This window comes from Cupressus sempervirens, chromosome 5 (assembly GCF_028749045.1).
Source record: "Cupressus sempervirens isolate cs-2001-9-10 chromosome 5, ASM2874904v1, whole genome shotgun sequence".
In the NCBI taxonomy this organism is placed as follows: Eukaryota; Viridiplantae; Streptophyta; class Pinopsida; order Cupressales; family Cupressaceae; genus Cupressus; species Cupressus sempervirens.
In genome coordinates this window covers 493916237-493943331 of record NC_143122.1, presented here as the reverse complement: position 1 = coordinate 493943331, position 27095 = coordinate 493916237, and the positions used below count along the sequence as shown (strand labels likewise).

Genomic DNA, 27095 nt, shown 5'->3' with positions numbered 1-27095 from the left:
AACTTCAATAAAATCTTAGACGGTTTTCTACTCTTTTGGCTCTGTAAAACCAGGGCGGGTGCACCCGGGGATGGTTCAAAGAAGGAATAATTGTATGAGAATTATCCTTAGTTTCATTTTGATTCTCATCTCTAAATCCTTAAACATATAAGTAAATAACTGATAAACACATCCCTTGAACAGATATGGCCAAGAAATCTTCTATAGCTCTGCAGATGTTTCCAACAACAATGGCTAAATGAAGCTAAAACAATCTAGGCAGGCAAGTGCTGGCCAACTTTGAAAATCTTACAGGAAAGATAAATGAAAATTGATTTTATGATGTATTTTGAAAAAGCTAGTTATAATATACTTCTCTTTTGGCTGAAATACTTTCGATCAGTGCCTAATCCATTGGGAATTCAGAGTCAAGTAAATTCTTAGATCTAATTTGTTGCCTTGCAACGAATTTTCATCAGCAATTCTTACCAGAATTTATCATTCAAAAATCCTTATTAACACCCGAGCAACCTCATCACATTCATCAAAGCCTTTACTTAATCCATTGAATTAACAGCAATAACAAATGGATGTACAGTCTTACTAAATTGCAATCAATTGCATAAGCTTTTACTCACACAACATCAAGGTAGCTCAGTATTAAAAAGGAGACAAAATTCAGAGAAGAACAGATATGGGGACAGTTCATAACTTGTATTCATTTCCTTTGAAAATGATATATCCTTTACAAAAGACCCAGAAAAACCTTCAGAGAAGAAGCACAGTTCTTTCTACATTCATCCATATCTCAGAAAATTTTGACAAAAAAAGCATACTATAAATTTCTTTCCAAAAATGTTTGGACCAAAAAAGAACTAAGCATAACACTTAGTGAAAACCAAATTCGGACCCATCTTTAGCCTTGGGATCTCACTTAAATAATGTGAGATGCAACAAGCTTCAGGCTACAGTAGTTGACAGGTGTCCTTCTTTTGAAAAACAAAAAACAAGAATAACAGAAAGGTTGATTACAACAGCACTTCTTGGCGGGTCCCTTTCTGTTATGCTTCTTGGTTGTTATGATCTGCTCTCGCAATCATTCCTCATCTTCAGAGTACATATCCATAAGGTCTGCAAGTGATGTATCATCTTCTGTTACATGCAAAATCACTTTAACCTGGGGATTTTCTATGTCATCATTGCTGACTACAAGAGTAACTATTACTCTTACATCTTCCTCGTCATCTTCTCCTGACATCTGTTCACTAAACTGATCTTTCCATCTGTTGAAAGTATCATCATCTGGCCAATCAAAACTTAGGGTTTCTCTTTGTATCTTTATTAAAGAATTGGCATTTTTTTCTAATTCATCGAATTCTTTTCTTATATCAGCATAATACAATTGTATCTTTACCAGCTCTTCATTTGTCTTTGCCCAAAACCAATAGCCGGTCTCACTGATGATGTTTGTTATTCTGTTATCAAATAATTCATCCATTTCCTTTTTCCATTTGTCCTTTTCCTTTACTGTATCAACAGATTCTAAGGCACAAGGAAATAGGGTGAATTTTTTAGCAAGATATCTTGAAAAACAGAGTGTCAATTTCCTCTATAAAGAATCTCTTTTATTTTCAAAATTATCTAATTGATTCAATAAATCAAAAATTCTTTCAACCTGATGATAAGGCATTTGAACTGCAGATATACAAACAATTGTAACATCATTATTCCTCTGTCTCCACTTCTGTGCAAGAGAGTCTAGTCCATTCTTTTCTTTATTTAACTCATCTATGAGGGTTACAATCCTGGTCAACTGGTCATAAAAATCTGACCATTGTATTTTATCCCTCAAGTATGTCACACCCTGCTTCCATTTCTCTTCCTGTTGATTTCTAAATTCTATCTGCCACTCATGTAATTTGGTTTTTTCTGCTTCAAACTCCTCTGCAGTATAGAATTGGGGTCTTTCAGGGGTGTCAGGTATCTCAATAATAGGGGTTAATCCCACAGATGACTGTGGGGGATATGCAATTCTTAATGTACTGGATTCTCCCACTTTTCTCTTTCCAAGTACCTTTTCCAATTGAGATATCCTGTTTTCTAACTCAATTCTCCTCTTTACCTCTTGATTATAGGCTTCCACCACTACTTCATATTTATTATGCATATCCATCATTTCCCTCTCTTCTCTTTCCGCAGTAGCCAGGGCAAATTTAGAATAATCCATATTCATGTGGGCTGCCTGTACATTTGAAGTGTCAGCAACTCTTCTTACAATGATACTCCCTGTCAATCCTGAGTCATCAGGCTGTGATGAAGTAACTCTGGATCCTCTTCTCAGGGACCACATAACAAGGGCAGCTTGATCATTGCTGAATGCTGTACCCAAGAATTCCTCTTTATTCGGATCTTGGAGTCCTAAATTATTTGAAACAGAATTAAAAACTAATGCATCAGCAATGTCCCAATTGGGCAATAATAAAACATTAGCATTTTTTACCATCTGTCTTCCCTCATCAGGGGTTATATTTTGGAACTCTTGAACCATTTGTTCCTTTATTAGATTTTGAATGGAGGTCTCATCCATTTCTGGATGTTCTGTTCTCATATTATTGCATCTTTGCTCAAAAATGTGCATGTTTACTCTCCACGCAAACTGATGGAAAGCCCTAGATCTTACAAAATTGTTATCAGACAAAAAATGCTGACTGGCTTGTTCCAAAACAGGGTCCAATTCCCTTCCTCTGAAATCTGCTGTAGTTAATTCAAAACTTGGTACAGGGGTTTCCTGAGGGTTCCCTTCATCAATCTCTGCTTGTGTAACAAAAATTTCTCCTTGTGACCCCATTTGTTCAAATTGCTCACTGGTGAGCTGTTCTTCCTCAACTCTTATTGGGGTTTGAGAAGGTGAGCCACTTTCATCAGGGGATTCTTCCTCCCTTATTATTCTCCTTCTTTTGGGGGAAGGTTCAGGGGGTCTTTCTTCTAGGACAGTGCTGGTGGATCCAACAATCTATTTTTCTTTATGCACAACGGGCACCTGCTGTCGGACAATAGTATATCATGTTTTCTTCCGTACCACCAGTGGACCTACTCCAATGTTGGGAGTGAAACCCAATTTTCTCATAATTTCTCTGGCTTTATCTGGAAAAGAATTAATAAAATGCTATTTCTTCTCATTCATTACCTCCATTATCTCAGATAAATTACTCATGAGTTTATGTACTTTGTCTGCATTGTTTGCAGCATTACTAAGAGGACTGAAATTTTTATCAAAACAATTAATGAATTCCAAAACTTTTGAATAGACTCTCCATTTTTCTTTCTTTATTTCTTTCTCATGGAGAGAATATTCATTTCTTATTACATCTTCTGGAAAATAGAATTCATGCTGAACTGGACGCAGCTTGATTCTCAATCTAAGGGCAGAGTTAAAGAAACCTTCTGTATCACAAAAACGAGAGTGAGACACTGCCATTTTGTATTGATCCAAAAATTTATGGAGAAAGGCCCACCCTTCTTTAGTTATCACAAATTGGTGGGCTATAGTACAAGTAGGAAAAATTGATCCTGTCCCCCTTTTGTGCAAAAAGGCCTCCTCCACTCCTCCCAACTGCCACAAAAATTCAGCTATCCCTACCTTCAAGGGTACCTGATAGGGTAACACATGGGGTGTTCCTTTGAAACCATAGACCCTGATGACCGTTGAGACTGAATATGGGATAATATCTCCCCAATTATGTGAAACTTTTAGATTGTGGGTTTTGTCCATAGGCCTGATAAGGTGCATTAATGCCTTAGGGATTCTGGGATTGTCACTCAATAAGAGGCACCTTAGTTTGGAGGCAAAGTGCCTATCAAATCTAACGAAGCTAGCATTTTCTGCTTCCCAGGTCATGTCTGCACTCCATAATTGGACTGGTAGTGCTTCCCCTTCTTGTTCTCTATTTAAAACCATTTCTTTACCAAAATAAGTGGCCCCTTTAAAAAGAAACATATGCATCAGTAAGGAATACTGACCCCAAACCTTTTCCACCTTGCCCTGTGCAATCCCCACCAATCCATGATGGATCTCATTTGCCAAGTAAGATGCAAAATCAAAAATTATTTCCACACCAAAAGAAGAGATTTGGGTGATCATATACATGAAGCTCACCGGAATAAAGTCTTCTTCGCCCTCTCTGAAGACTCTGCACAGGGTCCTATATATCTCCACTGCCCTGGCATTAAAACATGATTTCTTGAAGGGCTCTTTAGAAGATGATGTTATGGTTGGGAGGCCTCCAATTCGGCCTATGTGGGCTTTCAATGCACCCTGTCTAACTACATCCCTCTTGGATATATATTCTTTTTCTAAATCTATCAGATTAATGGGCACATGATACATGGTGAGGGGTCCCAGACTGAATACCTTCCTAATCTCCTCGGGACTGATGGTAACTAAAGCCTCACCATCTACTCTCCTCACTACCTTAGTGGCTTGGTCATAGTTTTTTGCTATGGCTTCAAGCAAGTCAAAATCCATAAACACGTTGGGAACAACAAGCTTCCCAAGATCAAAATTCCAAATGTTGGCATGAGGGGCATATAACTTTCTCTCTGCAAACCATTTCTTGAATAAACTCAAACCAGTCTGAGCAGTTTGAGCATCCCGGACCCAATTACCCTTATCATACAATCCATCAGCTACCCTAAGCCTAGGATTGAGTGAGGTTAACCTCTTAACTTGCACCGTTTCTACAGTGGACTCAGGAAGTAACTCAAGCAAATCATCATGCACATTTCTATCCAGGTAGTTTACTGCTCCTGTAAATCCCTTCTTAGGAGGCATCTTGGGCTATCCTCTTTAAAACTTAAAAGCTCACAAAGATGATGGCAGTTTTACTTACTTGAATTCTGTCTCAATTCTCCTTTGAATTCCTGCAAAATTTCAGCGAACAGATAACTTGACAATTTCTTATCAACCTTGGCACGCTTTTCTTTCAGTAATAGCTTCTGCACAGGAATGGCTTCAAATCTTTTCTCGCGTGAAATGAAACTGATGCAATCTCTCTGTATTATACTCTGTTTTTTCTCACGGACGAAGCTTTCTTGTCTAATTAATACAGAGAGTGGCACTACATTTTTTATTTAAAACTGTGCCGTTGATCTTCAAAGATCCTACGATCATGCGGTACAAAGAGAACAACTAGGAGTTATACTTGCCATGTCAGTCATATTACCCAATGAGAGCTTGCCACGTACATAATTCTTTCTTTTGATGGCACTTACCTTTAAACCCACTAACGACGGAGAACACGTGTCAGCGTGTCGCTACTTCGTTATGCATAAAGAACTAGCAACTTGCCATAACGAGGCGGCGACAACCGTTGATCGGATCAAGAAATGATCGAAAGATACGCTACAGGACTTCTTAAGAAAGAAGGCGGTGGGCCCATCTCGCTATGTCGCTGTAATTATCTTCCTTGCAACTCTTCATAACGAGATAGCGAGCTCCGTTGATTCACTTTAAGCTGATGTTCCAGATTTCTTGTACATTTAGTCAGGTAAGCATTAAAGAGAATCGGATCTCTGCATAGCTAGCACATGTTAAAATTTATCACAGTCACCTGTCATTACACGTCATCATAGATCTTGCCAATCTTTTACCATTTTACGGGGCCTCGCTAACTCGCTAACGGTGAAGCACCTCAATTTTCCGATAGCGAGGTAGCGAGCTTCGACACTTTAAAGGATTCCGTGCTGGAAAAAGCAAGGGGGTACCCAGTAATTACTTCCGTTAATTAAAACTGATTCTGACAACAGTATTCATGACAGGTCATGCCACCTGGTGTAATTATGATACAAGCAAGATGCAATGTCATCATTTTAAGATTTTCACGTGGCCTCGCTACTTCGCTAACGGTGAAGTGCCTGAATTTTCTGATAGCGAAGTGGCGGAACTTCCGGAAACATCAACATTCCGACTCTGATGTCAGATATTCTAGTGGGTCTTTCTCCACCTTTTTATGGCGAATTGCTAAGTGTACCTGCACAATAAAGCAATTAAATAGCAAATCTCTGATCGCCGCACGTTCACTTCATGGTCCCACCGCTTAAAAACTCGACACTCGCTATCTCGCTATACTTAATGAGCATGCAACTTTCAATAGCGAGGTAACGCCAGCGGTAGATCTAATCGGATCTGACGGTTTGGGACAAACAGGAAAAAGGTAACCCGGGAGAAAGGAAAAGGAATACGGAAGCATATTCGCTTCTTTTGAATTTTGAAAATTTCGCGCCCGACCATTTATAAATAGAGATGAATATAGGGCTTATATGGCGAATATTTCTTACAGATGGTTTATCCAAAACCTTATGCTTCATTTAGACATAGAACATCTGACTTTTCTATGGTTTAACTGAAAATTTTTTACTGCAGAAAAAGTCAGACCAACAGAATGGAATCTTAATGAAATTGACCATTCATTCACTCTATTCAACAACTTTGTAATGGACGCTCTGTGCAACTAAGCTTTGAATGGCCATGGTGATAGAAATGAGAACCATCACAATTCTATGGAGTTTCTTTGCAATTACAATTTACAGGTGCTTGGGAGATGTGGGCACGGCTACTTTTTATTCTCCTCCTTATGTTCGTAAGTTCTACTGCTCTCTACTTCTCCCTTGGCTTTTGATTCAATTCATTTATTGTTGTCTTTGAAACTTTGAGTTTTTCAAATTAGAGATCTATAGATCTATTTGGATGATGAATCATCGAGTATGATTTGAATACTGATATTAAAAACTTTGGATCTACTATTTTGGATGTTGATTGTACAATGTGATTTCAAATATAGATACTCAAAATCAAGCATCTAACTTTTTTGATAATGAATCATAGAACATTGTTTGAAACCAGGTTATGAAAATTAGAGATCTTGGATCATAGAGTGTGATTTTGAAATGTCGATATCAAAATCAAGCGTCAAACTTTACTATAATGAATCATAGAACATGATTTAAAATTTGTTATTTCATTTGAAGCAAGGTTCTAAAAATTAGAGATCTTAGATCATAGAGTGTGATTTTGAAATGATGATATCAAAAATTGAGAGCTTACATTCTGATAATAAATCCATAGTGTGGGATTTGAAATGTCATGGGATCTTGAAATGAGAATGATAGACTTAGATATTGTAAAGATTTGGTAAGTAATTTAATCACTAGATTCATATTGAAATGTTTTGTGAAACAAAAATTGTTGGCAGCCTCAGAATGCTATGGGAATGATGAAAAGCAGTTTCCAGCTGGAAATCTATTTGCAGCAGTGAGTGATGCAATTTGGGACAATGGAGTAGCTTGTGGGAGACAATACAGTGTCAGATGTCTCAGTGGTACAAATCAAATCTCACAAAATCCATGCTCAGACAACACCAATTCCACTGTTGTCAAGATACTCCATTACTGCTCTTCTAACTGCAATGGAACACTCCAACTCTCTGCTGATGCCTTCAAAGATATTGCTACTTCCACAACAGGGACAATCAATATTGAATATGATCAGTAAGTTTATATTTAACTTTTAATTTGGTCATTCTTCTTTAAAATAAGATGTGGGCATATTTATTATTGACTAGTCTCCTCCCAATTCACCCAAATTAGAGTTGGGGGTTGGGTTATAGACATTTCAAACCTATAAAACAATAAAAGAAAACACTAATCTCCAACCTAGAATTCTCTCAAGTTGTTAAAATTGGTAGCTTTCAATGATTATTGACTTTGATGTGTTCTATTGCAGAGTATAATAGCATCAAGTTCTATTACACAAGTGTTAGGAAACTCTTCTGTTTAAGGTTGCCATGAATTGGGGAATTAAAGGTCAGAAATATTGTGTAAAGAGAATTATTGTATAAGCATCTTATTTATTCTATTTTATGTATCACACAACTTCTGTAATAACATTAATATTGATTGTAGCCCATTCCAACATTATCACATTCATTGCGATTGTCTATTGCAAATGTTCCTTATCATTATATGTGGAATAGTGTAAACTGATTGTTGATATATATTCGATTAATCTTAATTTATGTTAGTGTAGTTTTTTATTTTTTCTATTTTGCTAGTTTTGTTCCTACACTTTTAGTAATCTCGCTTAGGTTAATAAAGCATGTCTTATTAGGTGAATGGTTGTGAGGTGTCACCTTCCTACATGTGAGCATCCATTAGCTATTTTGGGAAGATACTTTGCTATCTTTAGTCCGATAGATGGTTGCTCCTCATTGGTTGGTGTTGCCACCTCCTCCCTCTTGCTAGCCTATATAAGCATGCTACCTGGCTTGTATTTGTATCTCTTGTTTTTGCATCCTCTTAATGCTATTTTGCTTCCAGCATTTGCATTACTCTCTTGGAGACTAACTCTATGATGTTATTTTGATTTTGTATCATTTGCATTCATAGTTTAGATATTTACTCTTTGCACTAGTTTTCTGGGTTATTAATCTTTTCAGATTCTAACATGGTATCAGAGCTTTTCTATGTGCAAGAGTAGATTTTAGTTTCCTTATTTGAGAGATTCGGGGGGGGCAAATAAACTATATTGTAGTTTTTTGAAAAACAAAGTATGCTCTTCTCTTGCATCTTTGGATGATCCTGAGAATCAGAAAAGTTTTGACAAAAATAATTTTTCTCTAGGGTTTCAATCTCAAATCTGACAACCAACTTGCATATTTGGAGTTTTCAATCAGTTTTGCAGGTTCCAGCATGCCATTGATGGACTTAAGAAGCTGATCCACATTTACATGTCATATTTTGGTTGCTGGGGTCGTTTTTTGATTTTTGGAGCCGTTTTTTACTGTTAAAGGCGTCTGATTTACACTCCAGCAACATCTTCTATTCATCAACAAGAAAAACGCTTTCTGGGTTTTGTTTGAAGCCCCAAAAAACCATCTGGGTATCTTTTAGATTTTGCATGCAAGCTGTATATTTTTCAGAATCGAGCATGCAAAGCTACAGCCATACCCCTCTCCATTGGCAGTCGCAGATTTGAATGCAGTTTTCAAATGTCTCATCCGTGCTCATACGGACTCCGATTTTGATGATTCTTGTTATGAACTTGGCTATTTTTTTGTGCTCTATCCACTAGTGGAGTTATTTTTTGATTTCCATGCATGAATTCTTTAGAAATTACAGATTCTCAGTCGTGACTGTGCACAGTTCTCATTTTGGAAACTTCGGAGGATCATAACTTTCTCATACGACCTCGTATCGAGGCGATTATTTTTTTGAAAGTGCATGATTTTTTGAGTAGATCGCAGTGGTGCTATTTGTTTCCTTGATTATTGTGCCCAAGTTTCACTTTTAGCATATGCTCTTCATGAGGGTTTGTAATGCATTGAAATCAAGACCACTAAGTATCTCTTTCTAGTGGTAGTTGTAAATGCACTAAAATAAAGTGCCAAATCATATTTCTTTGGGGGGGGGGGGGGTTCTTTGATTGAGTAAAAAGGGGGGGGGCATTGTCGTGGCTAGGTTCTCTTCTTTTTAGCATTTCTTCTCTGCATTTCTTCATCATGGATCAAACAAATATGCCCATCCTAACTCCATACAATTACTTTGAGTGGAAATCACGAATGAAAATTCACTTAAGGAAAGCTGGATTAAATAGGATAACTATGGGACTTGAAATTGAACCTGCTAAAGATGAAGATAAGCCTGAGTGGTTTAACAAATGTGATGAGGCATTTGGAACATTGTGTTTGTCTATTTCTCCTGACTTGCTATTTCACATTGAATCTTTGGATACACCAAATGAAGTATGGACAAAGCTAGAAACACTATTTGGCACACAAGATTCAATGAGGGGTCATATGTTGGAAAATGAATTAATTAGTTTGAGTCCAGGCAATTTCAACACAATCCAAGATTTCTTCACCAAATTGAAATCACTAAGGCTGCAGTTAAAACAATGTGGCATTGAAAAGAAAGATGAACAACTGATTCTTAGTATTCTCTCTAAGCTAAGTTCAGAATATTCTGTGTTTGTCTCTACCTTCTATGCTACTAAGGGTGCACTTGGTACTCAATTCACCATGCCATCTTTAGATGATTTTGCTATCAATCTCACTCGAGAACAAGACAAGCTAATCTAGATGGGCATTCTTAAGTCCTCTAAGTCACATGCCTTGGCTGCCAACCAAGGCACAAAAGAACAACAAGGACAAAGTAGTAACAACAATAGTAAGGACAAGAAACAAAAGAATAGTGAGGAGAAGAAGGATCAGATGTCGGTTTCTTCAAAAGCAACTATTGATACACCATCTTCCAAGGGTGATAAGCCTAAGAAAGAAAAGGTCAAATGTGTCTATTGTAAAAGACCTGGTCATGATGAACATAAATGATTGCAGAAACAACTTGATCACTTGACATACATTCTTGAGAAGAATAATATCAGTGTTCTTGAGTCTATCAAACAAAGTTCTAATGAAGGGTCTAACAAAGAAAAAGAAAATAACAAGGGGAAAGGAAAGGGCAAGGCTTTTTTTGCAGTTGCTTCCACACCATCCACTTGGGTTCTTGATTCGGGTACTTCACACCACATGGCTTCATCTAAGGAAGAAATTGCATCCTTGGAGCCATGTACTATGCCTTCTATGTTGATGGGTGATAACACTCCTGTTGAGGTGTTTGGGAGAGGGTCTGTTGATGTGGGGGATGGGACATTCCATGATGTTCCTTGTGTACCCTCATTGTCAACTAATCTCCTATCGGTATACCAAATCACTCACACAAGTTTAGGCAAGTGGGTTGAGTTCACTCCTAATTCAGTGGAGATATGTGAGTTGCACAATGATTCTACAGTTGCAGTTGGGAGAGCAGATCATCAGTCACGACTCTATATGTTTTCTCACTTTGTTCCTGATCCTCCTTTGACTATTTCACTCACTCACTCTAATAATGTGAGCAGATTATGGCATGAGCAGTTTGGCCATCTTAACTTCCACTACTTGCATCAGCTTAACCATCAGAGTATGGTCACAGGGTTGCCTTCTACTTTGACATTGGAGTCACTTGGAATACATGATAGATCTTCTAATGGGTTAGATTCACTTGAGCAATCTTCTACCTCCACTTTTGATGCAGAGAGTGATTCAGAGGACTCACCTCCTTCCTCTCCTAGTCATCATTCACAGGTTGATGATTCTCCTCTAGATTCTCCATCTTCTAGTCCACTTTGGGCTAGACAGACCTTGCAGTTTGCAGGTGATTGGGTTGGGGTTCCATCAGACACCAAGCAGACTCGTTCACAATTCCAGGATGCTCTACATATCTTCATTGCTACTACCTCAAATCCACAGTCCTTTCATGAGGCTTCTGGTATTTCTGAGTGGGATACAACTATGCAGGAAGAGTATAGTTCCTTGATGAGGAACCACACTTGGGATCTTGTCCCTTTTCCTAAGGGAAGAAAACTTGTTCAATGTAAGTGGATCTACCGGACAAAATTTGCAAGCTTTGCTGGAGGTGCAGGATGCTACATCTTTTGGGGGGGCCTCTTCCTCTCACTTGGAGTCCTAATTTTTTTTGGGGAGTCTCTTTTCTCTCTCTTTTGGGGGAATTTTATGTACATGGGTACCTCATTAGGCTTGACTTGCCGGGACCCATTTCTACATCCACCTAAGCTTCGCTTATGGGGGGGTGTTAGTGTAGTTTTTTATTTTTCCTATTTTGCTAGTTTTGTTCCTACACTTTTAGTAATCTCGCTTAGGTTAATAAAGCATGTCTTATTAGGTGAATGGTTGTGAGGTGTCACCTTCCTACATGTGAGCATCCATTAGCTATCTTGGGAAGATACTTTGCTATCTTTAGTCCGATAGATGGTTGCTCCTCATTGGTTGGTGTTGCCACCTCCTCCCTCTTGCTAGCCTATATAAGCATGCTACCTGGCTTGTATTTGTATCTCTTGTTTTTGCATCCTCTTAATGCTATTTTGCTTCCAGCATTTGCATTACTCTCTTGGAGACTAACTCTATGATGCTATTTTGATTTTGTATCATTTGCATTCATAGTTCAGATATTTACTCTTTGCACTAGTTTTCTGGGTTATTAATCTTTTCAGATTCTAACAATTTCCTCTAAAAAAATTATTTTGGAAGATGAAATAATAAAAGAATGGAAGATCCCATAGGTGTGATAGTGGAATCAAATTTAAAATCCTACAAAGAGGGAGTGGAGATACAAATTCCCATCTCCAAAGAATTTGTCAGAACCAAACCCAATTGTGTGGAATTGATAATTTGTTCTTGGGAATTCCTAGTTCAAGTGATAAGTCATGGCCTTCTATAGAGAGTTTTCTTTGTTAGATCCAAAACAATTTGGGTAACATCGTCAAGTTTATGGTATTCCTGACTGTTTTAAGAAGGATACAACTAGTAGAAATTATTGAGGGTTGCCATGGATGATGGATGGCACTGGAATTTATCTAAGAGATTGGGAACTAAATATCTAATAAAACATACAATTTTCAACCTCGATATGGATATCCGAATTGAAATTAGCCCCATCTAGATGCATGAAGTCAGCAATATAATACCATAGTGTAGTAAGGGGAACATTGATGTAGAGAAATCTCAAGGAAAAATAATTGAGATGCTTACAGAAATTTTCATGGGAGGGTAAACTTTATAATGTTACATCATTAGTCATAATCTTGACAATTAGTGATAATTAGTGATATAGTGAAAGGAATAATTGGACGATGGAACATAAAGTGACCTTTCAGATGAACGATCTATTCAAATGGATGGCCTTTGTCTAAATTGATAAGAAATGAATGGCCTATTGTAAATTGATAAGGAGTATGTAATGTCTTGACTTTTATACCACTCAATTACTGAATAATAAATGAAGGTAAATTGTTTTTCCATTTCACAAATATGATAAGCACGTCACTGTTCATATTTGCACATAATGTATTGAAACTAAGCAACACTATGATCCAGCTATTGTGACACCTCTCTCAGTTAGCCGACAGAAATTAATCTATTAAGTTATAACTATTTTTTTCCTTAAAAGTTTATACAACGCTATGGTACACAATGCGGAAGCAATATGAAACATACACATTAAGCAATGCAAATATAGTTTTGATTACTGAAAGCTTCCTTACTGTTGCGGCAGAGGTTGCACTAAAGTTATCAAACGTTGTTGGCACTGGCAGTAAAACACTGTTGGCACGTAATCTTCAAACCCTTCCTCTGTTGGCACCACAAAATGCAATAAACGATAAATATTAACCGCACATCCACAGCCTTTCTTTCGGTCGCGAGGCAAGATTGAAATTAGGGCGTGGCAAAGAGCTTTTTTTGGATTTTGACATAGTGTATAAGTTCGTGTTGGTCAAAATTTCGACCAACACAGGCTTCTAGTTAAAAAAATTATATACGTTGCCTTCCATAAAACGACCAATTTGACCCCATTCTATTAGATGGTCAAAAATTTTGGTCTACAAATGGGATCAAATGTACTAGTGTAACTAGGCCTTTGCTTTTAATATTTTTTCTTCAATCATAACCATGTTTGAATACCTTTGGCAACCTAAGAAGAACCCATCTAGACAAAAAGATGCCACTTCAAATAGAGAGACTTATTCAGAGTTTGGTCGTGACTTAATAAAAGAGCTATGGAAGAACAGTGATCACAAATATGTTTTGCGGATACCTTCCCATCTTACAATCTATGAAATGTAACATATGCATATTTTTGAATTATTTTGTATGTGCATTTTTAGCATCAAAGTTTTGCATCATATTTTAAGATTCAATAGAAGTTTTGAATCATACTCATGATTCATCTTCAAATGTAATGAGAATGAGAACTTATCATGAAGTATTGATTCCAAGCATTGATGTTTTAATTATGTCTTGATGTTTTTAATTGACTAGAATAAGGTTTTGTTTAGGGTTTTTTTTTATGACTGAACACTTGAATTGATCTCTTGTGCAGGAAAGTCTTCAAACAAAGTGGGTATAGTTTTGGGTATTCTCAGGGGCTTCTTGTTGATGTTATTGCTATGCCTATTTGCATTCAGAAGAAGATTCAAGTCTGTGGCATTAAGGAAACGTACTTTTGAGGTGATTGTTTTTCGGTAAATCGTTCTTTCAAATGTCAACAAAAATTTTGGCTAGTAGATTATATAAGAGCTACTCACTCAAAAAGGAAATAAGGGGGGAAAATTCCTTTCATTTTTTCTTGTAAAATAAAATATTCTCTATAAAAAAAAGTGTAATATATTTCCCATGCATCAATCAACAGAGAATCCTGATACAAAGGTGTACTCTGCTATTGGGAAGGAGCATGGAATTTTGTTCAACTTGGAAAATATAAAGGCTGCAACTAGAAATTTTCATGATGATAACAAGCTTGGAGAAGGGGGATTTGGCTCTATTTATAAGGTAACATAACTCTAACCGACCACATTAAATATGCTATTAAATTAAACCAAGTTACTTCTTCATTCTCCACTGAACAACAATCTACAGACTATTTCATAGAGAATGAAAGGGTGGAAATATGTCCTGAAGTCACACAAAGCAAGCATTTTAATTTTGAATTTTAGGACTTTCATATATTATTAGAATACACTCTTGTACAATTGCTTGAAGTATAAATTCTCAAATGTTTACCAGTATATGTTTTGTGGATACCTTCCCATACAAAATAATTCAAAACATTGATATTTATGAGAGCTCCCCTGCCAATGTGTATGTGACACAAAACCAAATTGGACATCTTTGTTCGAATAAACTGCTGAAAGTTATATCAATAGCTTGCAATGAGAGTCATATTTGGACATCAATGTAAAATACCAACACAATGTACATAAACATACGCAAATGTATCCATTATTGACCATAAAGGCTTTGAGTCAATGAAAAATATACCTTCTTTTTAGTAATGAAATGGTCAACTTCAACAAGTGACAAGTTGACAAGCTTTGAAATCTCTGGTAGCCAAGTCAGCTTTAGCTTTGTTGTTTTGATTGATCCTTCAAGATGGAGCATGCCATGAAGTTGTACAATAACACCCTTTGAGTCCTTCTCAACATTTTTCATTATGTCATTGCCCCAATCCATCAATGTTACCTCTTCACCTTCTAAGACAAGAGCAACATCAGCACTCTCCAACCAAATATGTTTTGTGTAAGTAGTTGCTTTCTTGCCAGCACCTTCATACTTTTTATGCCTAGCCAAAATTCTAACAAAAGGCTCTTCAGGCCCATTTGTTAAGCATAGAAGAACACAATTTTCAAAAAGAGAAATGTGTCTAGGATAGACAGGGTCAATGATTTTTTTATTCATTTTCTAAAGTTTGTCCCACTCCATTAGATTTATATTTTTTGATGCTCCCTGAAACAAAAGTGCCAAAGAAAACTTAGATTTATAATTTTAATCGGTATAGGTTATAAGAATTTGGATGGAAAACTATAGAAAATTAAGTGAAAAAAAATGTGTTCCAAAGAAAAAGTCCAACATTTAAACTTACTTGTGACAGAATAAATTGCTTTAAGGCCTCAATGTTCCTTGCACTGTTGGGAAGCGAGGATCATCCCAACCCTCCACTTTTTCATTATCTACAAACCACTATAGTTTTTGCTTGCTCAAGAGAGTATAAACAAAGTTCAAACAGCTAAAATCCCACATATGTACTTTTTGCAAACCCATGTCTTCTAAGACCCTATAATATTATTCATTATGATCATGGTACTCACTTGACCAGAGAGCATGTGTCACACCTTCAATGTTATCCACATATGGGCATGCAAAATCATATGTTGGATATATCTTGTATTTAGATCCAACATGGTGATGGGGGATAGGATTGCATCTATAATAAATAGGATCCCGCAATGTTTTGTTAACATCTTGCATATCCAGCTTACCTCTTAGACAACATTGCATCCCCCTCCCAGTAGCAGCAATCATTTCTTTCCACAGACACATATTTTTCTCCACAGAGTTATTCCTATTGATGGACTCAATTTCATCCATTCTCTCTTTCTACATTTGCTCTCGAGGTGTGTCATCCACATATGCCTTCCCCTCAAATATCAATTTCTCAGCCATTTCTACTAATTGTGGAAAATAATCTGAAGTGTATGTAGGTCCTTCTCCTTTAATGCCTAGTGTATCAAGGTCATTCAATATGTTCTCTACAAACTCGTTGCTTTCTTTAGCAGGATTTGTGTCATCAAAACATATAATCAAGCGCCCATTATACCTCTGAGCAAAGTATTGGTTTAAAAAACCAGCTTTTGCATGTCCAATATGAAGATATCCACTCGGCTCAGGATGAAATTGAGTACAAACTTTCCCAATTTTTGCATCTGGCAGATCAATGTCAAAAGAACCTTCCTCCTTTGCTTTCTCATTGCTTTCACTTTTGATACCATTAGGCTCACTTTCTTTCAAACTTACTGGCTTTGTCTTACCATTTCCTCTTCTACCAACATATTTATCAGCTACTTGGTTGGGTACTAGATACTTTGACAATATTGAGTTAAACCATCTAGCTAAACTTTGATATTTCTTTGATTTGTGGATACCTTCCCATCTTTGCCCCCCTCCTATTTGATGACTTCTTCTGTATATGTGTGCAAAGGGATAAGGAAGTCGAGCCTTTCTTATCTATTATTTACTGATTCAGTTTAATAAATATTTAATATTGGTATTTTGTAATGACCAGCACATGCACCTATAAGGTGCAATGATGACGTCGATAGTTAGATATGTTGTGCAGTATATATTGCTCAAGTTAGATATGTTGTGTGCTATGTATCCTTCAACAATGGAGTGAAGTTTGGAGTTTTGGTTGGTGCTTTTGTTTCATTCAATTATTTTGATTATAGATGATGCAAAAGTAAATTAAATATGTATGGGTACAAGTTGCAATTTACGCTGATAAATTTACGTGTAATGTCCTCACAATAAATATTGCTTACACATAGTGTACAATACACTTGTTCTCATTTGAATTTATCACTCTGTATTGTATAGTATGTCTTCAAACATTTGTAACTTGTAAGGTTGAAAATCTATTTTGTGCCAAGGAAAATACAAAAGCTGAATTTGAATATTTATGGATGCAAGTTGCAATTTACGCTGGCAATGTCCTTTCAATATATATTGCTTACACAATATTTACAGTAGACTTTCTACTTCAATTGAATTTGTCACTCTATCTTGTATGGTAGAGTCTTCAAAAAATGTGACATGAGTAGGAAAATTATGTCGTTCTTAGATTATTTGTAATCATCAAATGTTTTGGTTCCCCATGCAACACTCTTGCATAGTATGGAACCACCACAAAAACTTCAATTTTCCATGTCTGGGTTCTCAAGATTTTGCAATACTCACAGTATCTTTAGAAAAATGAATAGGCTGCTACTGGGCCATTCTTGATCGGTCAACTAATTATAGTATCTCCAAGAAAAATGAGTAGACCGCTACAGGGGCCATTCTTAATCGGTCAACTAATTACAATATCTTTAGGAAAAATGAGTAGGCCGCTGCAGGGGCCATTCTTAATCAGTCCACTTCAGAAATGGTCCTGGGTAAGCATTTCCTCTTAATGGAGAGTGAATTACGTATGGAAAAAGTTAATCTGGACAAAAGTTGATGTTCCTGGTTTATATCTATTCTATGATTTTTTGTTTTTGAGCTGGAATAAAATTATGGTTGTAGGTCAAGAATAATATACCCGACAAATGGTATTGCTGAAACATATCATAATCTAGCTGGAAAGGTTTGTTACATTTTCTTGATTGAGAAGCAAAGAGACCATGCATTCCTGGATCTGATATTTTGAAAATGTTTTTTTTTTTCCTTTTGCCTATTTTCTTGATTATGTGCATGTGCAATTTCATGTGTGTTAACTATTTAAAAGCTACATGTTTAAGTCTTTTGGAGAAAAAAACCTTAAGTATAGTTCTGAGAACTGGAGTTTACAAGTTTAGTACATATACTTTTTAAAAATTTAATGAAATTGGAAATGCTCATCTTATTGCCACTTTTTTTAGGATTTTTTTTTTTTAAATGAAGCTATCATCTTGTACTTTTATGATATACTTGAACTCATAAATATATAATTTTTATGGAAGCCAATCATTTTGATCAACAGCTACCTATTTCAATGCCTTTGCATATTGTTGTTAGATATCAAAGCATTTGCCAAGGAGCTTTGCAAAATGTACATCATACCGCTAGGGAAGTTGCATTCCTATTGCAGATATGGTGACAATTATACTTCCAACATGGCATCACTCCCATAAATGTTTTTCCTTATTGAACTCATATTTTCGTGCAAAATCTCTTCTTCTATCTTAGGATTTCTTGTTTAAACTTCAGCTCTTCTCTGATATTGACTTTGAATGATATATTGTGGTGCTTTGTTGGAACTGGCTAACACTCTAATTTTTGAGGTGTCACATCCACTTCTTGTTGACGGTATATTTCCTAATAGGGAAGGTTGTGTTTCTTAGCTAATTTATCTTCGGTTTTCTCTTTTGTCAGCTTACCTCTGTTAAAGTATAACCATATTGTATAATGATCAATTAATGTGCAGACTTAGAGTTCTCAGCTTACCACTATTAGAATATAATTATATTCTTTAATGATCAATTAATGTGCAACTTAGAGCTTAATAAAGTCTTTTGGAGTTTAGATTAGTCTAAAATAAGTCTTTATGTTCTATTTACTTTTTAACTCAGTGTAAGTCTATATAAGAAAGTTTTTGTTTCTTAGTTTATCAATTGAATATCTTGGTTATTTTTTTATTTATTTTTTTCTTAATCTGGTATCGAAGCTTAAGTTGAGCTTCAGGATTTGAGAAAGTGAATCATTGTAGGGATTATGGTTGATTGTGATGTGTTGTTGAATTGCATGTGAAGACAAGTGAAGATTTTTTAAATAGCTAAAAGTTGTGCCTAGGTTTTCATTAATTTTTCCCATGATATTTGAAACAAAATAAGGGGTGTTCCTTTAGTGGCTAGGATTGGTGATACAATTTTTGATGATTGTTAGTTTGTTGACCAGAATTTGACCAATTTTGTTTAGGAATCCCTCTTTTTTTAATTTTGCAACAAATCCCATATTTACAAATTTAGGGTTTTACACAATTATTTAGGGTTTAAATTGTGTATAAGTTTTCTACACAAGGTGGTCCTACATATTTGAATTCCTACTTAAGAATAATTCTTCACTTTACTGCATTTAAAATTGAATGAGCTCATATGATATCTATCTTTATCAAAGTAGTGGAACGAGTTAACGTGATTGTATCTTAATGTCATGCTTCAATTGTTTTTGTAATTCTTCTATTTTTGTGGCTATTTTTTAAGTCTAGGTTGTGTTAAGCTATTAGCTGATAGAGGAAAGTTGGTATTCCAGAATCCAAATGATGTCTTCATGTCCACCCCACAATTGGTATTATTTGAAGTTGGACTATCCTGATATGTGTTTCTAAAAGAAGTACCGATATTTTGTCATCCTTTGTCGGTTTAAATATTTTTGGGTTGCAATGACATCAGTTTTCTAATTATTTTTGCTCATATATTTGTTCATGTACACTTGGCATGCAAAAAACAATGTGCTCTAGCAGCATTCAATTGATGGATCAAGGGTTTGTGTGATTTGCCTGAAAACAAGGTACACAGTTTTGGTGATCATGTGGTTCTTTTGCAGGATTTAGTTAACTTGCAAGACAACTCACATAGTGTGAAGTAAGTTTCTGAATGTATTTTCATATGTGAGGATTTCTCTTTTATTGTTCTCAGAATTTAGAATATTTGAAGGACTTTTGTAAGACTAAAGTGTAGCAATGCTTGTGATCTGATTAGAAACAATGGAGTTACAGAATTTAGCAGGGAAGCATAAGTGAATATAGTCTTGTTCCATGTTTCCCATCCATGATTGTGGTTTATTTATTATTTTGAAGTTCTTTCTCATCATTTTAGGGAATTTTCAATAATGAACCTGGCAGGAGGATAGAGAAGATTAATCCAGAAGCCAATTGATTATTTGTGGTATCAGAGAACTTCATTATTTTTATGATTTTGTTTTCATTGAGGGGATCACTTTGAATTGATGGTTGTACTTGTAAATGACTACTATATAAGTTTGGCTTTGATCCTTTCATCTACTAGATGGTTATTTGTTTTCTAGTTTGATAAGTTAGCTTCTGTATATAGGTCTTACTGTCCTTTAAAATAAAATGAGTTGTTTTCCTTCTAACATGATTTTCTCTCTTATTACTATTAGTGGTAATGTTTTGCAGGAATATCACCAAGTATGAGGAACCTACATAGCAATTGGTCACAACAGATCTTGATGAACTAGCTAAATGTAATAATGTAAATAATAATGTGTTGCAGGAAACATCAAATGAAAAATCAACTGAACTTGAAAAATTGTCGGCTTTGGAGGGAGAGCAGAGCCCACAGAACAATGTAGTTGAAGGTTACAATGAAGAGAAATTGAAAAGAAATGTGAAGGAAGTTAATCATGATGGTGGCTCTGAACCTTCATCGCATACTGCTCTTCAAATAAGCTTCACCCTTCCCACTTCATGCTATGCAACAATGGCTATTTGTGGACTACTGAAAACATCAATCTTAGTATGTATTAATAAAATTATCATCCAGTGATATGTTATTGCTTTATTTTGGGAGATTTGTGTGCATAATGTTGATTTGGATGTCATTGGTTTCTAGAATTGACTAGTTGTCATGCATTTTTTGCATTAATATGGGATTTTTGGTGGCAGACAACTTTTCACAAGACCTTGAATGACTGAGTGGTTGATTGATATTTCAAACAAATACCATTTTCTATGGATATCAAGTGAAGCGCATTTGCAAACTATTCTGCTAGTGCACATGTCTACAAAACATTATTTAGATAAATTGGAACATTTGTTAACATGATTTGTATAAGTGAAGCATGGACTTGGATTGTTAGCTACCACTCATGATTAGCATCTACGAAGAGAAAATAGTTAGGGGCAATTCTTTTTGGGGATTGCCTCTCATCTTTGAGCTGGTTATATACTCTAGTTTTACTTGTGCTTGTCAACATTAAAATGGTGTTGCAAGGAAAATATGTTCCAAACTCTAGCTTTTGGGCATGTCATTTACTTAACAATCTACAATACAATTTGGGCATTATATCAGGACTCCCTTTGAGAAATTACCTCTTGCACAAAGGATTCTCAGTACTATATGTTGATTAGATTATCAATTTAATTGAAATTTGATGCTCGCTACTTGCTTATATGTAGCCCAGGTTTGAGTTGAATTCAGATGCAGCATTTTGTTTGATTACATTAATTTCCACATGTTCATTTTTTGGCTGATCAAACTTATTTTACAATAACTAGAGTATTTTACTAAGCATGCACAGCATAACCATTAAAGAGCCTTAAGCAAGTTTTTGCTAGGAAAAATTATCATGAGCTTGGAGTTTGAATCTTGAGATTCGAACATTCTTTCTTAAAACTATAGGCTTGTGGACCATGGTAATTTTGATTTCCAGATCTTCAAAGATTTATGTTTAGCCCTTGCTATACATTTAATGAAAAACATTGTTCCAACACTACTCAATGTAGGATATTACAGTGGAATTAGAGCTAGTTGCTAGCCTGTCGAGTCGTGGACTCCTTTTCCATTATGAATCCAAAGTGATTGTGAAGCAAAACTTATCGCAAATTCTTAAAAATTGGATTTGGAAATTTGTAACATGTTCAACTTATAGTTATGGGAAATATGTTCTGTTAGAGCTTCACATACATAGGTAGTTCGATCTAAAGGGCTCATCTCAAGGTCGATCAACAGACATAGTTGAAATTGATGAGACTACAACTATCAAGGATCTAGATCTAGAGTTTGTGTTTCAACTTGAACAAAAATGGCGCCAGGCAATTCTAAAGCAAGTTTCTTAAGCCCTTGTTGTAATTCTTTTGGGATGAAATGCTTTTATATTTATTTGGCTATAGATTGCAATCATGAAAATAAATTAGTGTCAATTCAATGTACAAATTCCCACATTTCCTCGTGCCAACCTATTACTGGCTTGTGAAACATACTGTATTTTGACTTAAAAATTGTTTTCCATGGATCAAAAACATATTGTCAAATTATGATAAAAATCTTTCCAGACTACAGATGTCAAGTAAGATTTGCCTTGCATTCTTAGTTTAATGTAAAATTTTGCACAATCTTCTTCCACAAAAAATCTTTTAATAAATAAGAATTTATTATAGCAATACGCTCTGCCAAGTTCATAGCCTGAAAGCAATTGGTTGTGGCTGGTTCAGATGACATGATGATTTGTGTCTACAATTATAACACCATGGACAAGGTAAAATTATTTGAAGAACACACTAATTATATCAGGTGTGTGACAGTTCATCCAACCGGCCCTATGTTTTGTCATTATTAGATGACATGTTAATCAAGCTTTGGGACTGGGATAAATGTTGGCAATGCACACAAATATTTGAAGGTCATTCACATTATGTGATGCAAGTTGCCTTTAATCCCAAGGACACAAATACATTTACGAGTGCCTCACTAGATTGCACTATAAAGGTGGGAATCAGTGTTCTCTTACCAATTTAAAAAATAAAAAATTGGGCTTGATTTGACAAGTTTCTTTGTACCTCTTGTATGCCAAAATTGGAATTATTTACTAGATATCATGTTTATTTGAACTAATTTTCCTAACTTGAATTTATCATCTAGATCTAGAGTCTTGGTTCACTATAAGAACCAAAATTTACCCTTGATGCCCATACAAAGGGTGTAAATTGTGTTGATTACTTTACAGGAGGTGACAGACTGTGTCTGATTTCAGGTTCAGATGATCATACAGCCAAGGTGCTCTTTACAAATTCCTTCCTGGTTGACATTTGTTACTTTTTGTATGGATCTTTTTGAATAATAGTCCACGACTCATTTTCTTTGGTGTACTTGTATTAGGTGTAGGATTACTAGACAAAAAGTTGTATCCAGACTCTTGACGAACATACCCATAATGTATTAGTACTTTGCTTTCATCTTGAATTTCCTATCATTATCACAGGTTCTGAAGATGGTACTATATGCATTTGGCATTCAAAAACGTACAGGCAAGTTTATTGAATTATTTTTTTCACTGGATTTTGTAAGCACACAATCTATTTCTGGATGATAGTGTCACTTGCATTTGACATTTATAGCACATCCAATGATGTATACTTGTTATATTTTAGTCCATTGCTAACAATATTGGATAAAATATAAATTTACCTTTTTACTCATATTTAATTGTAGGAAAGAACTTCAAGTGATTGTTCATTGCCTACAAACATCTTCCCATATAGTAAATGGTTAATATTCCTTGGCATGTGTATTTGAAATAGGTTGTTTGTGGGCTCTTAAGATAATCTTTACCAATTTGTTGATAAATGAGTGATTTGCAAACTCACAAGTTGCAACTTTCAAGACATGAAGGGTTGTGTGAGCTGAAATCTTTTTGAATAATCTCAAGCCTATAATATACTATCTTGAATACAATCAATCATTATACTTTGGTTTTGTTCATCTGCGTTCTCTCTAGATCTCTTAAGCAGAAATCTGTTCAGTAGCAATATTAAAGTGAACTATTGACACAATATTGCCATTCCACGCTATCTGCAATGATTTGGTCAATTTGGCTTGCTCCTTTTTATTAGTTTGCGATATTTTGTCCAATATAGCATATTACTTCAAATGAATGAGGTCTAGTTCTATTGATTGTTGAGCCTAATTTTAGTTTAGTTGGCCATGCCATAAATTAATTTCATAAATGTTTTCTTTTCTCAGTTGAAATTTGTTATTGGTTTGTGAGAAGGAAGATACCCATGTTTTGGGCCAATTCCTAATAGGCAATAGCTAAACAAGAGGATTTTGTGTAATAATTGTTAATTTTTGTATAGTTAGATAGAAGCTTACAATTATTTTTGTTACTTTATATATACTTATAAACAATTGTGAATATGCAAGGTGGTGTGCAAAGGGTCCATCTCTTGGATGGTTAGTTATAGTTGTGGGTTTTAATCATTTTTGTAATATTTATATGAAAATGGAGTTTTATATTAGATGAATGAATAAATTGTACATCAAGAAGAGCATTGCATCACAGGATTTTCTTTTCCATCCTAATCAATAAAGGAAGATGTTTATGGTATTAGAATCTTTTATATGCTTTGCAATTGTTGTGAGTACAATTGTCTTGCATATATGTTGCCATGGTTGTCAGCTAGACATCAAAACTTTATAGGATAATATAAGATGACAAAAGAAGTGATTCATATTTGAGATTTTAACAACATTTTTGACAAACTACAGCTAACTCTGGAAATCACCCACAAAGTCTTGGAACATTTTAACATAAATATTCAATTTTGCAAGAAACAAGGCCAAATATGTTGGGCAATATCGGATTACAGACACTAATTCATTAGAAGCAGCTATGGAGGTAGCTGGGACAATCTGGTTTGCCATAGAAGCCAAACTTTCTCTTGGGCCACCAATACCAAGCCTTCACCGTCATGGTGACAATGATCATTGGCATGATGCATTTTCAACCATCTTAGACAGGGAAAACTATGCATATTCCTTCCAATGCCCTAATGTGTTCCCCCATATGCATTTTCAAATATTTGCAACATGTTAGTCATAAAAGAATGGAATTGGTCTTAAGCCATTCCATGTCATGTCCTTTGTCAACTTAATATGTGTAGTCATTTAGGCTTTGATATATGGTCCATTAGACTGATTAGTCTCATGGATGTCATTAAAAATCTTCATCCATTCATTCATTTATCATTTTCTGTCTACAGCTGTAGCTTTTTACTGGAAATCTCCAACGTTTGCCACTTGAAGTCTCCATCATTTGCGGCAGATATAGTTCTAGTATTTTTCTAATCATGTGTTAGAAGAAATTAGTATGACTTATGCAGCTATGATACATAGAGGTGATGATGATGTTGGTTGTGATTGCAGGCATGCCCACCCTTCCTTATCTTTTTGCAAATGACTTCATTGAAGTCCTAAAGAAAAAATATGCTTCTAGGACATTTAAAGAAATGGTGAGGAAATACAACCACTTAAGAAATGCAGGACTATTCTTTTTTCTCTTACATTTTGATAAACTTACATTTTTCTCTTTTACAACTAGTCATATTACTATTGTCAATTTTATGGTTATCCTACATAGGTTGGTCAATCACTCTAAAAACTAGCTGAGATATCTCTTAGGAGTCTTATATATCTCTGATTGTGTCTCCATTTTGGTTGATCTTGTTTCCTTGGATACAAGGTTGATTGGGAAATATCTAATTCTACTTTATGATTGAAAATGCATGCAAAAAATAGCATTATGTGTACGGTACTACACTAGATTCATTAGCTAAGGTCAAAGGACTCGTAAAGTTTGATCTTCAAGTAGAACCTGAGGCGAGAAAGTTTCAGATTGAAGTTAGAGGCAATGTGCTAGGGGTTTTTGACTTTGGAGCTAGAAGATTTGGTTTTGAGGAAATATTTATACCTAGGGATTCTAGGTTAGACCTGGAGGAGGATGATGGTTACTTGATCTATTTTGTTCATGATGAGAACACTGGGTATGGTTCTAGATTACACTTAGTTTTTTCGAGTCCCGAGTTGTCTTATATTTTTCTCTAGAGATGATAAGAAGAAACTTATATTTATGTGAAGGCTATTGTCTCCCAAATACATGATGAATAGGTTGTCTAGTACATGCCACTATTTTGAGAGATATAGTCTTCAACAAAATGGCTTAGAATAATAACAATACCATAGCCAATACTGAAACTAGGATCAGGAAAAATCATAGTATTTACTATTAATCACTATATTAGTAGGTGACATGTCAGGAAAAAATTGACTATGTTAGAGAAATCAAAAGTTATGAGATGATCAATCAAGAGGAAATGGTTGAGAGCTTAGAGTGGCACAAGATTCAGATGATCATATGAAATGAAATGGGTGTGCGAGTAGAAAGAAACTAGAAAGACATTGTGTACAGATGAAGGCATGAAATGGATGGTTTTGGAGCACTCAACATTCAGTATCATCATTCAAGATCAAATGGGTGTGTGGGATTATACGCACAGTGAACAATAAAGGAGGGAATTGAACCCTTCCTGAGGCTCACACTTGTTGAGGTCCACTTCAGCAATGGCCCTTCTTGTGAAACTACTGTCAAACAATAGTTTCAGAGGAAGGGCCATTCAACAGTTTCACAGGAAGGGCCATTGCTGAAGTGGACCTCAACAAGTGTGAGCCTCAGGAAGGGTTCAATTCCCTCCTTTATTTTTCACTATGCATATAATCCCACACACCCATTTGATCTCGAATGATGATACTGAATGTTGAGTGTCTATGTTGAGTGCTCCAAAACCATCTATTTCATGCCTTCATTTGTACACAATGTCTTTCTAGTTTCTTTCTACTCGCACGCCCATTTCATTTCATATGATCATCTGAAACTTGTGTTACTCTAAGCTCTCAACTGTTTCCTCTTGATTGATCATCTCATAACTTCTGATTTCTCAAAAAAAAATTCGACCAATGGCTAGCAATTTTCTACCAAGCATTGGTCAAAATTTCGACCAGTGCCTGGCAGTTTTCTACCAAGAATTGGTCAAAATTTTGACCAATGTTGTGCAGTTTTCTACTAGCATTGGTCAAAATTTTGACCAATGCTTGGCAGAAATTGTGCCAACAATTTTGTGCAGTTTTCAACCAACATGTTGGTCAAAATTTTGACGAAATTTTTTTGACCAATGGGTTGGTCAAATTTGGTCAAAGTTTGGTCAAAATTTGGGTCAAATTTTTGACCAATAATGGTTAAAAAATGACCTCAAATTCACTAGTGACTCTTATCAAATAGCCTGATAGGGAGAGTTATTTCAAACAAAAAAATTTGCTCAGTTCAATTTTGGTTTTCGTTTTGAAAACCTAGCTTTATTTTTTAGTTTTCTAAAATCAAATCTTCTAATGAGGATTTCAAATTATAATCTTTGCAGAAATTTTCTAG

General features: G+C 35.5%; 1 protein-coding gene and 2 pseudogenes across 1 annotated transcript; 2 read left to right on the top strand and 1 right to left on the bottom strand.

Moving 5' to 3' along the window:
• The first annotated feature begins 6441 nt into the window (after window positions 1-6441).
• Window positions 6442-7887, top strand: LOC149556884 (EG45-like domain containing protein). The gene is made up of 3 exons (XM_089785925.1): window positions 6442-6617; window positions 7230-7524; window positions 7760-7887. The coding sequence occupies exons 1-3, from the start codon at window positions 6500-6502 to the stop codon at window positions 7764-7766; spliced, it is 420 nt and encodes a 139-aa protein (XP_089642051.1). The 5' UTR covers window positions 6442-6499; the 3' UTR covers window positions 7767-7887.
• Window positions 7888-13125: 5238 nt separating this feature from the next.
• Window positions 13126-17477, bottom strand: LOC149556883 (glutamate--tRNA ligase, cytoplasmic-like; annotated as a pseudogene).
• Window positions 17478-17515: 38 nt separating this feature from the next.
• On the top strand, window positions 17516-20662 carry LOC149556882 (multisubstrate pseudouridine synthase 7-like; annotated as a pseudogene).
• Window positions 20663-27095: the final 6433 nt, after the last annotated feature.